This window comes from Hyla sarda, chromosome 2 (assembly GCF_029499605.1).
Source record: "Hyla sarda isolate aHylSar1 chromosome 2, aHylSar1.hap1, whole genome shotgun sequence".
NCBI lineage: Eukaryota > Metazoa > Chordata > Amphibia > Anura > Hylidae > Hyla > Hyla sarda.
Window position 1 is genome coordinate 393,908,644 of NC_079190.1, and position 17,134 is coordinate 393,925,777.

The 17,134-nt window shown below is 44.6% G+C and overlaps 1 protein-coding gene and 1 pseudogene across 1 annotated transcript in view; both read left to right on the forward strand.

The window, feature by feature from the left end:
- LOC130356761 (apoptosis-inducing factor 3-like) overlaps positions 1–17,134 on the forward strand; it is a 99,136-nt gene that overhangs the window by 12,269 nt on the left and 69,733 nt on the right. Inside the window, exons 3-8 of the mRNA XM_056558689.1 lie at positions 621–702; positions 4,829–4,938; positions 12,167–12,276; positions 12,545–12,589; positions 12,681–12,762; positions 15,849–15,961. Of these exons, the coding sequence (XP_056414664.1) occupies positions 621–702; positions 4,829–4,938; positions 12,167–12,276; positions 12,545–12,589; positions 12,681–12,762; positions 15,849–15,961 (542 nt within the window). The remainder of the gene's footprint in view (positions 1–620; positions 703–4,828; positions 4,939–12,166; positions 12,277–12,544; positions 12,590–12,680; positions 12,763–15,848; positions 15,962–17,134) is intronic.
- On the forward strand, positions 3,581–3,706 carry LOC130359898 (U2 spliceosomal RNA; annotated as a pseudogene).

Sequence of the window (17,134 nt, forward strand, 5' to 3'; positions counted from 1 at the left end):
TCTTCAACTGCCATTGGTCAGCACTCATTGCAGACTAATGGCAGGGGATAGGAGGAGGTTGCAGCACTGCAACCTCACTCCTATCCCTTAGGATGATCGGTGCTGTCAGGGGGGGCTTTTGATTTTAGCCCTAAAATTTATCCATACGTCCTTAAGGGCTCTGGATGCATAAGCCCTGCGTCCTGAACAGGTTAAGCTGAAAGAAAATTGATATTGTCTCTGAGGGTCCCAGCATAACAACTCTTCGGAATCATTGTATTGTCTAGGAACCCTATAAACAAACTTAGTGTCCAACATGGACAACCTTCTTTAGAATTGGTAAGTGTTAGTGGAGAACGCAGTATAAAGGGGCAAAGCTGTAATGGTAAAACAGACAAATTTAAAATAAAAAAATTTTGCATTTTAATAGTGTAACAGAGGACATCTTTAAGGAATAAAGTAAATGTGGGTTATGTTTCTTGCTACATTAAGTCTAATAAATACATTTACAGTCGCTTCTGTATTGTTTTGTTGTTACAGCTATTACAGTCGTTCATAGTCTATTAGTATTTGAATTATCTGGTGACCATTCTAGGTTTATTTACTGCTGAAGGAATATATAATGATGGTTTTTATTACAGGAGCTGAAAATAAAATCATTATGAGTGGAAAAGAGATGATTACTCAAGAACTGTGCAAGGAGTCGGATATGAAAGATGGAGAGTAAGCGCTAGAAATAAATGTTACTATTGTTATTGGGCTAGAACATTCTTTTGTTTGCTCCAGTGCCTCTAAAATATCAAAACTGTTCCACAAAAAACTGTGGTTGTAGTCTGATCCCGCAGTCTGGTATTGCTCCCTTCTATCTGTACCTCTTCTACTGTTTGTAGGTAGGGCAGAGGAAGATTTCTCCAAGGTACATTCTGGGAAATACGCATTAACTCTTTAAAGGGGTTATCTGGTGTAGACCTTTTTTTTTTTTTTTTTTTTTTTTTAAACATCATCCCCAGACTGCCAGCATATAAAACAAAATAAAAACCTTGATGTAAACAAACAACAAAAAATGTGGTCTCAAATGGCTGGAGGTGCTCAACCCCAAATGCGGTTGTGCATTTATACTGGGGGAGCAGATCCTGCCGTAGCAAAGGGCGATCCCCAGCATAAAAATGCATACAATGGAGGATGCCTGCAGCGGACTACAAGTGCCACAATAGAATCCTACACCAGATAGACGGTGTGGATGTGTAACAATTAGAATAATACAATACAGGAATATGGGTGCACTACTGTGGTAGATGTATACAATGACATTGGCTATGCCTCAACACTGATGTTAAAATTGAGACATTCGCCAGCATATCCTTATATGAAGGACATACCAGAGCCCTCACACCAACGCCAAGGTTTCTCAAAATGGCGCGGGACCGAACGCTAATCCTACCTGTGCGTGATAAGCAAAACAGGGGCCAGTGGGCAATTACGGCAGCATTTGGTCGAATTTTATACTTGGAGGTGTGTAAACTCCATAGTTAATGCGCCTTGAATATCTTCCAGGCAGCATTAGGGTAGCACCTGTGAGGCCATGCACCTATATTAGCCAACTCGGGTGGGGCTTGCCTCCCCCCTCCCATTGTATGTGTGCTCATTCACGCTGGAGGGTACTTAGGAGGAGGTTGTGAGTCGACCGAATGCTGCCGTAATTGCCCACTGGCCCCTGTTTTGCTTATCAAGCACAGGTAGGATTAGCGTTAGGTCCCGCGCCATTTTGAGAAACCTTGGCGTTGGTGTGCGGGCTCTGCTATGTCCTTCATATAAGGATATGCTGGCAAAATTCTCAATTTTAACATCAGTGTTGAGGGATAGCCAATGTCATTGTATACATCTACCCCAGTAGTGCACCCATATTCCTGTATTGTAAAAACCTTGATGTACCTCTTGCCACTCCTCTCCTTGATTTAGAGCCATAATATTGTTGCTCGCGTCCTCAGGTGCGGTCTTCTCCTTGTTTGTCAGTGGTTGACACATAATACTGTCGCTCAGCTAATCGCCAGCTGCAGTAATGCCCTGCCTAGACTGGTGACAGGCTGAGCTACAAAGTGACATACTGAGCCCCGGGGCTCAATATGTCCCACTGCTGCTCTGCCTATTGCTGGCCGAGGCAGGACATTTCTTCAGCCAATAACTAGCTGGGCCGCAGTGGGACACTTCGACCACAGGCAACCAGAAAGAGGACCACAGGAGAGGACTGGAGCAGCGATAGCGGGGCACCAAGGTAATGATCCATATTAGACCAATATATGGAGGGTTAATCCAAACAATATACCAAAAGATCACCGTAGTGATCCACTAATTCCCTAAATTTACCATATATTAAGAAAAAATGTTTATTGTTTCATATTAATTCACACGCAAAAAAGATTAAAAAATCAGGGTGTCTCTCTTTCCAGAATTATTTAGTGCAAAGAGTACTACCAGGACTCGATAGTATTACAGTATGCACCTTCAGTGTGCCATACTGAGGGAAAGGACACCACTGTGTTTTAAAATCAAATTGTAGCCCCCCTCGACATGTTTCGCCGTACACACGGCTTTGTCAAGAGGTAACAGGGCTCTTGACAAAGCCGTGTGTACGGCGAAACATGTCGAGGGGGGCTACAATTTGATTTTAAAACACAGTGGTGTCCTTTCCCTCAGTATGGCACACTGCAGGTGCATACTGTAATACTATTGAGTCCTGGTAGTACTCTTTGCACCAAATGATTCTGGAAAGAGAGACACCCTGGTTTTTTTAATATTTTTTGTGTGTGAATTAATATGAAACAATAAACATTTTTTCTTAATATATGGTAAATTTAGGGAATTAGGGGCACCAAGGTAGCAGCAGCAGCAGGTAAGTCCAGGTTTTTGTTTTATATGCCAGCATTCTGGGGATGAGTTAAAAAAAAATTAAGTTCTACACTGGAGTACCCCTTTAACAATACAACATACTTGTATTGAATGTATGCTACCAAAAATATTGGTTGCTTCCAATAGAAAGTTGAGTATTTTCTTTACTACTGGTTAAACCCTACAACATAGCGTTTTATTTACCATTTACACGTTTGACGTAACACATTATTTATGTTTTCATTAGAAAAAAATATTTTATTTGCACAGTTATCCCTGGTGTAGCACTGAATCCACGTTTTTATACTGCTCAGAGGCCCCCAGCCAGCTATGCAAAGAACTAAAGTCATTTTAATAAATGAGGCCAACAAAAGGGGATACAGTACAAAATTGGCTCTGTGTCTCCTTTTATACCCACAATTATTGGAAGTCTGACCCCAAATGATCATAAAGTGGTGGTAATATGCCATAACCTATTGATATACCGTCACTTTATGAGATGGGAATACCCCTTTTAGGGTATGTTCACATGTTGTGAGTTAGCAGCATATATCACACAGGTAGATTTATGTGTTGACTTCAATAGGTCTGCAAATCTTCCACGAACTTACAGTAAGCTTGCCAGTATGTACAGGAGCAGGGACTCTTATTGGACTCCCTGCTCCTTTACTATGGTGTGCAGCCATGCAAACAGTGCTGTTTGCATGGCTACTCAATTGCTTCTCGGCCTTTTGGCTAAGATCAAGTGTAGTATCTGGTCTTATCAGTTGGCCACTGGTGAGGATGGATGGCTGCATGGAGGAGAAGGTGTACGGGGGGCATTCCGGGGCTGGTACCACATAACCAGCTCAACTGCTGCCCTCATGTGACCGGTTTCCTTCGGGTCTGGACATTAGGTCGGGGGGTGTTGAGCTGAGGTACTTTTGTGCCTCAAGGAGTGGTGGCCCTGTGGTGCCAAAACTCACTGGGAGGTCTGGTACACTGAGTGGACGCACTAGCACCTACCTCTACACTGTTAGCTCTTACCTCTTGATTCCCGGCCTTCTGGCTAAGATCGGATAATTTATTTTTATTTTTATATATCCGGCCGGATGTCTGGGCAGTATATCTGCACTCATCCACTTATTTACTTTTAATTTTGTTTGTCACTGTGCCACTATACGGGTTTGTGTGTGTCCACAGGATTTGTTAGGGTGCGGTAGCCCTTCTGGGTGTCCCTCCTGGTGGTCTAGGGGAGGTGTGTGCAACCATCAGGTTCCTCACCTCCCTGCAACCCTGGGAATCTTGACTGATACCTTGGTTAACACCTACATTAATGCCAGGTGCATTTGCGGCCCCTTAGTAGCTTTGGCGAAAAGGGACATCGAACCCCGACCCTCGCAGGTGGCTTTTGGCCCGGAGGGGGAAGGGTAGGTTTATTGGGGGCCTCACTCCTGTTGGAGAAGGGCTTTGCAATAGACTGCATCCTTTGTGCACTTTTTTTTTTTTTTAAAGTGTGACACGTTTGCACTTTTTCTTGCACTTTGGGTGATAAAGAGCATGTGAATCGACAAGGAAAAAAAAAAAGAATAAGGTTGCTCAATTAGGGTACCTGCAATTAAAATGAAAACTGATTTATAGTGCAGAAATGTGCACTCTATTTAGTGCTTCTTAAACAGATTTTCAGCTGCTAAGAGGAGCAGAAACCGTTGTTTCACTGTCACACCTGTTTTGGCAAAGGCCTTGTGGGTAAACCCCCATCTCTCAAGCTTTTATACAATAGAGTTTGTAGAAGTAATGGTATACCTTGGTCAATAAAGCAACATTTTAAGGTCAGATAATGCTGGTGGACTTCTCAGTAACTTCATTTATACTGCCCTTTTATTGTTCTTTTTTCTCTAGGTGTAGCGGTATTGAATTGAGCATTCTCTTCCTCCCCCCCCCAAATGTAATGTCACCATATTATACTTTGTTTTTTTTCCAGGATGCGGGAGTTTGAGGTACAAGGACAATCAATTCTCTTAGTAAGGAATAATGGTGTGTTCAGTGCTGTGGGAAACAAGTGCTCCCATTATGGTGCACCCCTAAGTAAAGGTATAAAAAAAAATTCTATATTTTTTGTTTATTTTCCATGTTTTTTTCAACACCAACATATCCATGTGTGGGTATGATAAACACCAACCAAAAACTCCCAAAAAGCTCCTATACAATGCATATTAACATATAATACAAAAAATAACAGCTATAATAAATCCCTTTCTAAACTAAGTAATCAAAGCTTCTTGTGAACAGTGGCATACCACTTTATCCACCTCGATTTTATATTCCTGTAAGGTTCTATAAAAATCTCATCATTCACTATTTTCCCAAATAATGTGTACCATTCTCTGTGAAGTCTTATCTTGTGACCGTATCCTGTCATAACATTAGATTAACCTTTGCCGCAGTGTTTCCCAAACAGTGTGTATCCAGCTGTTGCAAAACTACAACTTCCAGCATGCCCGGACAGACAAGGGCTGTCCGGGCATGCTTAGAGTTGTAGTTTTGCAACCGCTGTAGGCACACTGTTTGGAAAACAATGCTTTGCTGATTGATCTGTGATACAGTGTAAGGCATATTTTTATCGCTAGTCCAGAACTATTTTAGGACATTTGGGAGCAGAGGCAGCTCTCTAATTAGGCAAGTTAGGCAACCGCCTAAGGCCTCGCTCTTCCGGGGGCCTTGTTGGCACCTAAATCGCCCCCTAAAAATGTTAAATGAATGGCAAGTGTGCAATATGCTATTCATACATGTTCTAGTTTCGCCTAAGGCCTCACATAGTCTAGAGCCGCCTCTGCTTGGGAGATATGCATAGATATCATTATAAATGCTGTTACCCCCCTCCTTTTCTTAGAAAATATTTGTTTATATAGCACCAAATCAATTAGATGGGGAAACACTGTGGCTCAGTAATTAGTATTGGTGCCTTGTGGCACTTGAGTCCTAGATTCAATCCTGACCATCTGCATGGAGTTTTAACCTTCATTTAAAACTGTATGTAGAATATACTTGTGGTGACACTGGGGTGCTAGACATTCTTGTTAATTTGTGATGCCAGGACACCGTTAGCCTATACGCGGTCCAAGTAGCAGACAGCTTCTCCTGGGCCATACACAGGGCATAAGAAACACACTAACGTCAGGTTATGGATAGATGGTACAACACACAGTATGGAGCAGAGTAGAAGTGCTGCAGCCTTGCTGGGACTTATGGTTCTTTTCACCCACTTGGAATATAGGGACTTGAGATTTGAGACTGGAAGATTTCCCATGCTGACTAGGGTTCTGACAAGGTCCAATTACTAACACTACCAGGGCTCGACTCCCCACTGTACGGGGAACTCTTGCAGAATGGTGGGGCTGAATTGAGAAGATATTTTCTTTAGGATTCCCTCAGGATTCTCCACACACATCTTCCACTTCCTTTCCATACTGTAGCTCAGCATAAACTGGAACTCTGCACTGAACTGGGGCAACTCCTCCACCCCTACACTATATACATGAGAATTTGGGGGTTCCCATTGGGCAGATAGGGTCACCTGGTTACTGCATTTTATGTTATTTATGTACTTTATCTTTAAGCACTTTATTCTATTCACTGTGTTTACCACTGCATCTCCTCCTTTTAAACATAATTCACATTATAACAGTGGGCCCAACATGAGCAGCAGGCATTCCCGAGGAGATCCGCAGCCCACAGGACAGTCTTTGTTGCTGGGACACCACACACTGGCGCTAGGTTACTTGTGCACTCTAAGAGGTGGGAAACCCCCTATTCTAGTGTATCCTGCTATTGTACTAGTGGTTCCCCTATTAACCACTTATAAATAATGAAAAAACTGTTAAATGGGCACTGTCATTAAAACTAATTTTTACTATTGCACTCCTTTATGGTAAATAAAAAAAATCTTTCTAAAATACTTTGTTTAAAAAAAAAAAAAAAAAAAAAAAAAAAAAAAAGAAACATGGAAACAGAGAATGTGTCGGCAGATAAGAACCATTTGGCCCATCTAGTCTGCCCAATAATCTGAATACTATGAATAGACCCTGGCCCTATCTTATATGAAGGATAGCCTTATACCTATCCCTATCTTATATGAAGGATAGCCTTATGCTTATCCCATGGATGTTTAAACCCCTTCACTGTATTTGCAGCGACCACTTCTGCAGGAAGGCTATTCCATGCATCCACTACTCTCTCAGTAAAGTAATACTTCCTGATATTACTTTTAAACCTTTTCCCCTCTAATTTAAAACTATGTCCTCTTGTGGTAGTTTTTCTTCTTTTAAATATCCTCTCCTCCTTTACCGTGTTGATTGCCTTTATGTATTTAAAAGTCTCTATCATATCCCCTCTGTCTCTTCTTTCTTCCAAGCTATACATGTTAAGGTCCTTTAACCTTTCCTGGTAAGTTCTATCCTGCAATCCATGTACTAGTTTAGTAGCTCTTATTTGAACTCTCTAGAGTTTCTATATCCTTCTGGAGATACGGCCTCCAGTACTGCGCACAATACTCCAAATGAGGTCTCACCAGTGTTCTGTGCAGTGGCATGAGCACTTCTCTCTTTTTACTGCTTATACCTCTCCCTATACATCCAAGCATTCTGCTAGCATTTCCTGCTGCTCTATTACATTGTCTTCCTACCTTTAAGTCTTCTGAAATAATTACTCCTAAATCCCTCTCCTCAGATACTGAGGTCAGGGCTGTGTCAAATAATCTATATTCTGCCCGAGGGTTTTTACGTCCCAGGTGCATTATCTTGCACTTATCCACATTAAATTTCAGTTGCCAGAGTTCTGACCATTCTTCTAGTTTGCCTAAATCCATTTGCATTTGGCGGATCCCTCCAGGAACATCAACCCTGTTACATATCTTTGTGTCATCAGCAAAAAGACATACCTTACCATTGACACCTTCTGTTATATCACTAATGAAGATATTAAACAATATTGGTCCCAGTACAGATCCCTGAGGTATCCCACTGGTGACAAGACCTTGCTCTGAATATTCTCCATTGACTACAACCCTCTGTTGTCTGTTACTCAGCCACTGCCTAATCCACTCAACAATATTGGAGTCAAAGCTCAATGACTGTAGTTTATTGATAAGTCGTCTATGTGAAGTTTTATTTGTGTTTAAAAAGCTGCCACTAGGTGTCTCCCTACTTGTCCAGAGCACATTCCCCCACCCCCCATCTCTTGCACAGACTTTGGACTCCTGCTGGCCTGGCAGAAGTCCAAAATCAGGAAATGGAGTCTGGAGTGCTGAGGGGTGTGTGCGCAGCCTTAGCCAATCATAGCTCATCTCACATTGAACTTCTCTGGGCTTTGTGTAGCAGAGTGAGGGAGGAATTTCTACCCTGTATGGCTTCAGATGATGTCACGCCTGCTGGGGAACGCCCCTTCCCAGTTTGGGAATCTGAAGGAGACTGAGCAAAAAATACAGAGCAATATCAAGGTAGAAAACTAAAAAATAATAAAAATAAAGGCAGGGGGTGGCTTATCATGATGGTGGCAGTGAACTGGGAGTCACTCTTTAAATATTGCCAACAGCGCAAAGTGAGGGAGAGTAAGAGTGATGTCACAAACCGGAGAGACATTTTTTAACAGCACTACTTGGTTGAGACTCCACCTGCCGGGGCTGTCTCCCACACGAGGGGTGCTGCCCAAATGAAGGACTTAGAAATGCTATATCAATTGTTACGCCTAGCGCTCCGGGTCCCCGCTCCTCCCCGGAGCGCTCACGGCGTCTTTCTCCCTGCAGCTCCCCGGTCAGTCCCGCTGACCGGGAGCGCTGCACTGTCATGGCCGTTGGGGATGCGATTCGCACAGCGGGACGCGCCCGCTCGCGAATCGCATCCCAGGTCACTTACCCGTTCCCGTCCCCTGCTGTCATGTGCTGGCGCGCGCGGCTCCGCTCTCTAGGGCGCGCGCGCGCCAGCTCCCTGAGACTTAAAGGGCCAGTGCACCAATGATTGGTGCCTGGCCCAATTTGCTTAATTGGCTTCCACCTGGTCCCTGACTATATCTAACCTCCTCCCATGCACTCCCTTGCCGGATCTTGTTGCCCTTGTGCCTAGTGTAAGCGTATTGTGTGTCTAAAGCCTGTGTACCAGAACTTCTGCTATCCACCCTGACTACGAACCTTGCCGCCTGCCCCCGACCTTCTGCTACGTCCGACCTTGCTTCTGTCTACTCCCTTGTACCTCGCCTATCTTCAGCAGTCAGAGAGGTTGAGCCGTTGCTAGTGGATACGACCTGGTCACTACCGCCGCAGCAAGACCATCCCGCTTTGCGGCGGGCTCTGGTGAAAACCAGTAGTGACTTAGAACCGGTCCACTAGCACGGTCCACGCCAATCCCTCTCTGGCACAGAGGATCCACCTCCTGCCAGCCGGCATCGTGACAGTAGATCCGGCCATGGATCCCGCTGACGTCCCTCTGCCTTATATCTCTGATATCACCACGGTGGTCGCCCAGCAATCCCGACAGATCGCCCATCTAACCCACCAGCTGTCGGAAGTATTCACCATTGTGCAGCAACTTCAGTCGCAACTTCAGCAGCAATCAGCTCCTCCGCCAGCTCCTGCACCCCTTCCGCAGCGAGTGGCCACTCCTAGCCTCCGCCTGTCCTTGCCGGACAAATTTAATGGGGACTCTAAGTTTTGCCGTGGCTTCCTTTCGCAATGTTCTCTGCACTTGGAGATGATGTCGGACCAGTTTCCTACTGAAAGGTCTAAGGTGGCTTTCGTAGTCAGCCTTCTGTCTGGAAAAGCTCTGTCATGGGCCACACCGCTCTGGGACCGCAATGACCCCGTCACTGCCTCTGTACACTCCTTCTTCTCGGAAATTCGAAGTGTCTTTGAGGAACCTGCCCGAGCCTCTTCTGCTGAGACTGCCCTGCTGAACCTGGTCCAGGGTAATTCTTCCGTTGGCGAGTACGCCATACAATTCCGTACTCTTGCTTCTGAACTTTCCTGGAATAATGAGGCCCTCTGCGCGACCTTTAAAAAAGGCCTATCCAGCAACATTAAAGATGTTCTGGCCGCACGAGAAACTCCTGCTAATCTACATGAACTCATTCATCTAGCCACTCGCATTGACATGCGTTTTTCTGAGAGACATCAAGAGCTCCGCCAGGAAAAAGACTTAGATCTCTGGACACCTCTCCCACAGTCTCCACTGCAATCTGCGCCTAGGCCTCCCGCCGAGGAAGATATGCAAGTGGATCGGTCTCGCCTGACCCTGGAAGAGAGGAATCGCCGTAAGGAAGAGAATCTTTGTCTGTACTGTGCCAGTACCGAACATTTTTTGGTGGATTGCCCTATCCGTCCTCCACGTCTGGGAAACGCACGCTCGCACCCAGCTCTCGTGGGTGTGGCGTCTCTGGATGCTAAGTCGGCTTCTCCACGTCTCACGGTGCCTGTACGGATTTCTACTTCAGCCAGCTCTTCCCTCTCAGCCGTGGCCTGCCTGGACTCTGGTGCTTCTGGGAATTTTATTCGGGAGTCCTTGGTGAATAAATTCCGCATTCCGGTGACCCGTCTTGTCAAGCCACTCCACATTTCCGCGGTCAACGGAGCCAGGTTGGATTGCACCGTGCGTTACCGCACGGAGCCCCTCCTAATGTGCATCGGACCTCATCACGAGAAAATTGAATTTTTTGTCCTTCCCAATTGCACTTCCGAAGTTCTCCTTGGACTACCCTGGCTTCTACACCATTCCCCAACCCTGGACTGGTCCACTGGGGGGATCAAGAGTTGGGGTCCCTCTTGTTCCAAGGACTGCCTTAAACCAGTTCCCAGTACTCCCTGCCGTGACCCTGTGGTTCCTCCTGTATCCGGTCCCCCTAAAGTCGTTAGGGACTCTGCCTGCCACAGAAAATGCCTCTCCCCCAGTCCCTTCAGGCAAGCCTCTGTGTCCCCTCATGGCTCCCGTCCTTGTGTCTCCCTGCCCCGTGCCAAGCTTCACCCTCTGCCCTCCCTCCCCATTCCTACTCCTGCTGTACTGCCTGCCATTGAGGAAACCATCCATTCCTTCCCGGTGTCCTCATCCCAGGGGAGGCAGTCACCGGACAAAAAAAAGGGGAGACCTAAGGGGGGGGGTACTGTTACGCCTAGCGCTCCGGGTCCCCGCTCCTCCCCGGAGCGCTCACGGCGTCTTTCTCCCTGCAGCTCCCCGGTCAGTCCCGCTGACCGGGAGCGCTGCACTGTCATGGCCGTTGGGGATGCGATTCGCACAGCGGGACGCGCCCGCTCGCGAATCGCATCCCAGGTCACTTACCCGTTCCCGTCCCCTGCTGTCATGTGCTGGCGCGCGCGGCTCCGCTCTCTAGGGCGCGCGCGCGCCAGCTCCCTGAGACTTAAAGGGCCAGTGCACCAATGATTGGTGCCTGGCCCAATTTGCTTAATTGGCTTCCACCTGGTCCCTGACTATATCTAACCTCCTCCCATGCACTCCCTTGCCGGATCTTGTTGCCCTTGTGCCTAGTGTAAGCGTATTGTGTGTCTAAAGCCTGTGTACCAGAACTTCTGCTATCCACCCTGACTACGAACCTTGCCGCCTGCCCCCGACCTTCTGCTACGTCCGACCTTGCTTCTGTCTACTCCCTTGTACCTCGCCTATCTTCAGCAGTCAGAGAGGTTGAGCCGTTGCTAGTGGATACGACCTGGTCACTACCGCCGCAGCAAGACCATCCCGCTTTGCGGCGGGCTCTGGTGAAAACCAGTAGTGACTTAGAACCGGTCCACTAGCACGGTCCACGCCAATCCCTCTCTGGCACAGAGGATCCACCTCCTGCCAGCCGGCATCGTGACATCAATGTTAGATCTAATTTCTTCATCTGATGACACATCAATAGCAGGTACTATTTCCTCCATCAGAGAACACTATCCACATTCAGGATAGCTGCTTTTTACACATGCCAGTGACCTTCCACATTTATGACTTCTAAGTTTAATTGCTGTAAACTCTACATACCGTCTATACTGTCACACTGTCTATATTCTCACACTCTCCCACTTTGCGCTGTCGGCTATATAGAGCAGAGTGTTTGCGTAAGTCCCTCCAGATTCCATAGTTTCCTCCCAGTTTCCAAAAATATACTCCTAGATTAATTCTCTAATATTACACGGCAGTGTGTGACACAGGAATATTGGATTGTCGTCTCTTACATCAATCTCTGTCTCCAATGATGCTCCCCATTCTTAAACATTGCTATGAAATATAATCCTGCTTGAAATATAATAATGGTGATATTGACAAATTGATCTACTGAATTTCAGGGGTTCTGGTAGGGGACAGAGTCCGTTGTCCCTGGCATGGTGCCTGTTTTAATGTAAGGAACGGTGACATCGAAGAGTTTCCTGGGCTGGATAGCCTACCATGCTTCAAGGTAATGTACTTATTTAGCACGTGATTTTTTCTATTTCCCTAATACTGTGACCAATGATACATTGCCTGTACCAGCCTTTAATATATTTTCTTATTCAACTGAAATAATCTGTATTCTTTATAATCTTTAATGCCATTAGCTTATGCAGGACAAAGTGAAACTTACATTTTATGTTGAATGGATAAAGCTGGTTTGAACAATATATAGCATATACAGGGGTGTATTTGATTCCTAGTTTTCATTCTTTTGCATTTTCTCTTACTTACAGGTCACAGTGGAGAATGGCAGTGTGTGCATTGTTACCAGTAAAAAGGTAAAAACTTTAATGTATTCCTAAACTTAGCTGTCCAGAACAGCTGCGTGTATATGTTGTTATAATAAATTAATTGTTCCATTAATTGTAGTCATTGGAGAATCCTAAACGGATAAAACCTATGAAAAACCGCTCTTCTGGTGACCGAAGCACTGTTGTGATCATTGGAACAGGTAAATACAGTTTGTGTGGTATTGTAGTGGTAATTTGATTGTTTTGACACTTCTATGGTAAAACAGATTGTATTGATTTTACAGAAGAAACATAGATCATCACAAGAACTTAAATAACCCTCAAATTAAATATCATACAATTCAATAAATAGATTTTTGTACTTGCTGTAGTATCCCTTTCTCATTGGATTCATTGGTGGACAGTGGGCATTGGCTCTTGCCACAAGGAGACAAAAATAAACAGAAAGAAGGATTGGCTCTTCCTAGGCAGGTTATACTCCTCCTTCCTACACTAGCATAACCAGCAAAAAGTAGTAGGAAGGCAATAGAAAAAACAAGAACAAACAGCCTGATCCAGGAAGAAGAATCAAGAACAAAACTACCTGAGATTATAGTATTCCAAAAACAAAATGAGGATGGGAGCTATGCCCCTCCAATGAATCCAATGAGAAATGGATTTTAAGGTGAGTAAGAAAATCTATTTTTTTTTTTTTTTTTTTTTTTTGGAATGCATTGGGAACATGGCACTGTGGGGCAACACAAAAGGTGAAAATAAAGAAGAGAACTTGCCAAGCAACATGCCTAGAGCTCAGCGGCTTAAAGTATCTTGTGGCCCAGAAGAAGCAAAGGTATGGATCTGGTGGCAGACTGGGAAGCTGATGCCAATGGCGGAATGCTCAAGAATCCCCCACCTCCTGTAAACTGCTTTTCACACATGGTAGTAAATCCTGGCAGATTGAAATTTGCATGCCTTAAACGTAGTCTGAATGACAGACTCAAAGAAGCACGAGTAGTGCACGCCTTGCCTACCCAGGAGGAAGTTAATGCAGGGCGAACCAGCGGCCATGAACATAGACTTGGAAAGGAAATCTAGTTTCTTGTCCACTGGGTCACTATGAGAGGTGTAATCCACTAGGGGAAGGGTGGTTGCGAAACTGGAGGATGCACGGACAGTGAAACTGCCCACTTGGAGATCAGGTCCTTAGGAAAGGGGAACATGGTATCTGTTCTCCTTGAGGAAGACCTACATCTATCAGGATGCTTCTGCTTCTTGAAGACCACAGCATTAGAGTCTTTATGATCCGGGAATTCCACAGGAGGGTGCTGTGTCGGCGGGAGACTCGTCCTGGACCTATAGTGTGTCCCGCACCACACTGATCAGCACTTGCCATACTCCCAGCAGCAAAGAGAGAAAACTCTTTCTGGAGATCCAAGGTAAGAGGGACCGACTGGAAAGGGTAGTTGCTAAATAGCCTGGACCATGGCCTAGGAAAACTTGGAAAAGTAAAGAATGGTCTGGTACATTCTGGGGGCCAACTGGGATTTGCAGGGGGCCCTGAGAAAGAAGACCTGGAATGAAGGTACAGTTAGCAAAGGGAACTAGGCTGTCCCCATAGAAACTTCTTACCACAGCAGGCATGAGCAAAATGCATTGCCAACGCTGCAAGGCAGGGATTCCTCCTGGAAAGCGGACATGGAGGAAGATTTATCAAAACCTGTGTAGAGGAAGAGTGAAGCAGTTGCCCATAGCAACCATCTTCAATCACTTCTATAATTTTTTTAAAGTTCTCTAACAAATACAAGATCTGATCGGTTGCTATGAGCAACTGCACCACTCTTTCTCTACACAGGTTTTGATAAATCTCCATGGTGCCTGGGGAATGGGAGGAAGGAGTTAGCCTACCAGACCCTAGCTGCTGATGTGCCACCAGGTGCCCTCGAAGAAAGAGTATGACAACGGGTGACTGGATGAAAGTCCTGCAGGGAAGGAACCCTGGTGCTGTGAATCTGAGAAATAAACTGACTACTGAGTCTAGGAAGGCCCACAGAGAAAGGCACAGGCTAAGAGGATGACCCCAACAAAAGGTGTGCAGAGGAAGCGGCCCCCGAAGCAAGGTAGAGCCTACTGTAGTGCTGGACCGGAGGAAGAAACGGGTGCAGGCAGAAGGCCCACCCAATGAGCAGTGAGGGAGGAATGCCCTCGGTGGCATAGAATAGGCAGGGAAAAGAGTGTAGCCCTTTTGTCCAGACATGTCAAACATTTTGATTGTACCTTATTCCTTAGCCAATCACCAGATCCAAATCTTTCACTCTATAGACTTATGCAGTCAAATAGTCTGATTTGATTGGCAGTCGGGGAGTTAAAAGCGTGCTGCTGGGCACTTCATCTGGCTATTACTTCTGATTGCAGCAGTCTCAAGGCTGAGACCGGGTGTGACCTAAACTTTTGACGTGTCAGGACAACATAATGACACTAATGGTTTAAATAAATGGGGGGGAGGAGAAAGGTAAAGTTAGGTAAAGATTAGGGGGGGAAAAACAGGCTGGTCCTTAAAGGGGTACTCCGATGGAAAAAAATTTTTTTTAAATCAACAGATTTGTAAATTCTATATAAAAATCTCAATGAGCTGTATGCTCCACAGGAAGTTCTTTTTTAATTTCTTTTCTGTTTTACCACAGGGCTCTCTGCTGAGCAGTAGCAGTACATTGTTTTTCGAGGATGAAAAAGCTGTAAAATGCTGATGTCTCATCCAACTTAAAAAAAAAAAAAAAAAAAAAAAAAAAATGGCCCAAATGTAAACCAGATGAAAGAATCTGGATTCTTTGTGCATAAAATAAATATTAATATACAACACACTGGGGGGGGGGGGGGGGTTGTGTATATTCAAGGAATTTAGCACCACTTTTTTTGCTTGAACTGTGCCACATTTGCTTACAATGTGGTGCACACTGTTAGCGCCACATATTCAGATATTTAGCACCTGATTTAGTGCCCTGTTAGCCAATTTTTTTAAAAGGGGTGTGGTTAGGGCGTGGTTAGGCTTTTTGTGCTATTAGCACCCTATTTTGAAAGGCTTAGCTCCACTTTCTGGTGAATGAAGTGTTGCAGCTAATACCAAGTATACCTGGTGTTAAATGATTTGCTATTTGTGCTATTTGCCCCAAATTTTTAAAAGCCCAAACATTTGTGAAAATCGGGGTCAGTTAACACTCTTTGAGGCACAAAATGAAGAGCCCTAATAACACAAGTCTTTCAATATTTCCCCCACTATGTTCTGATATTCTGTCTTTCCTTTTTAATGTAGGCCCTGCTGCCTTGGTCTGTGCTGAGACACTTCGCCAGGAAGGTTATACAGGGAGGATTGTCATGGTGACAAGAGAAAAGGATTTCCCATATGACAGAACAAAACTTAGCAAGGTCTTTTCTATCTGCTTACCCTGTAATGTTCTATGAAAAGTAGTTATTGTACTTTCCTATATTGTCCTTCTATGTCAGATGTTACTCACTAATCTATACACTAAATCTAGTATTGCAGATTAAGATCCATTTTGTTTATGCGTTCTAGCACCACCCCCAAATTATATCTATATCTGGAAATTTGAAGTCCAAATTGCATCAAAACTTTTTTTTGTGTCTAAAAATTAGAAAGCAGACAGGTGCACTTTTTGTATCTAATGATGAAAGGTGGGATATTTAAAGGGGTACTCACGCAAGTCACGCCCCCTCCCATAGACTTGCATTGAGGGTGCGGGGCTATGACATCACGAGCTCCCGGCGCCAGCTCCAGTCTTCGAAACGGTTTGTTCCAAACTCTGAGAAGCGGAGTACCCCTTTAAAGAACAAAGGGATTTGGGTCAAAAAGTAGGTTCTGCCTCTCCAAAAGACGAACACTTTGATCAAGGAATGCATTTTGTGCTTGTTAGTTCTGCCAGAAATCATTTTTTTTCTTTCCTGTGTACGGTGCACTTGGAAAGTTTTCAGACCCTTCCATTTTTTTTTTTTTTTTTACATTTTGTTAGGTTGATGCCTAGTGTTAAAAAAAAATTTTAATCAATTTTTTTCCCCATCATTTTGCATTCAGTACCCTGTTTTGATAAAGGGAAAACCGAATGTTAGAAATCTTTGCTAATTTATTGGAAAGGAAAAACCAAAAATACTACATTGAAATAACCATTCAAACCCTTTACTCAGTACTTTGTAATTGCTGCCAAAGGTGCTTAACTGTCTCCAATCAGGGCTGGCTCAAGGCATTGCGCTGCCTTGGTCCGAGTTTGAGATATCCCTTCCCTACCCCAGCCCATTTCGACCGGGGGCTGGCTGACAGAATTTAGCCTGGTGGGCACTGGTCCACCTATTTAACTCCATATCACCCGCTTCCTCCCCTAAAAGCATTAATAGGGTATAAAACAAAATAATAAAAAATGTAATAAGTAAATAAAGAGAGATCCTGTATACTGAGACCAATATACAAGGAGGAATATTTTCACCATACATATTACCATTATACTTTTAGTGACCAAATCCTGTATACTGAGATCAATTTTACAAATAATACCGGTATACAAAAGGTGTTACCATACAAATTACCAT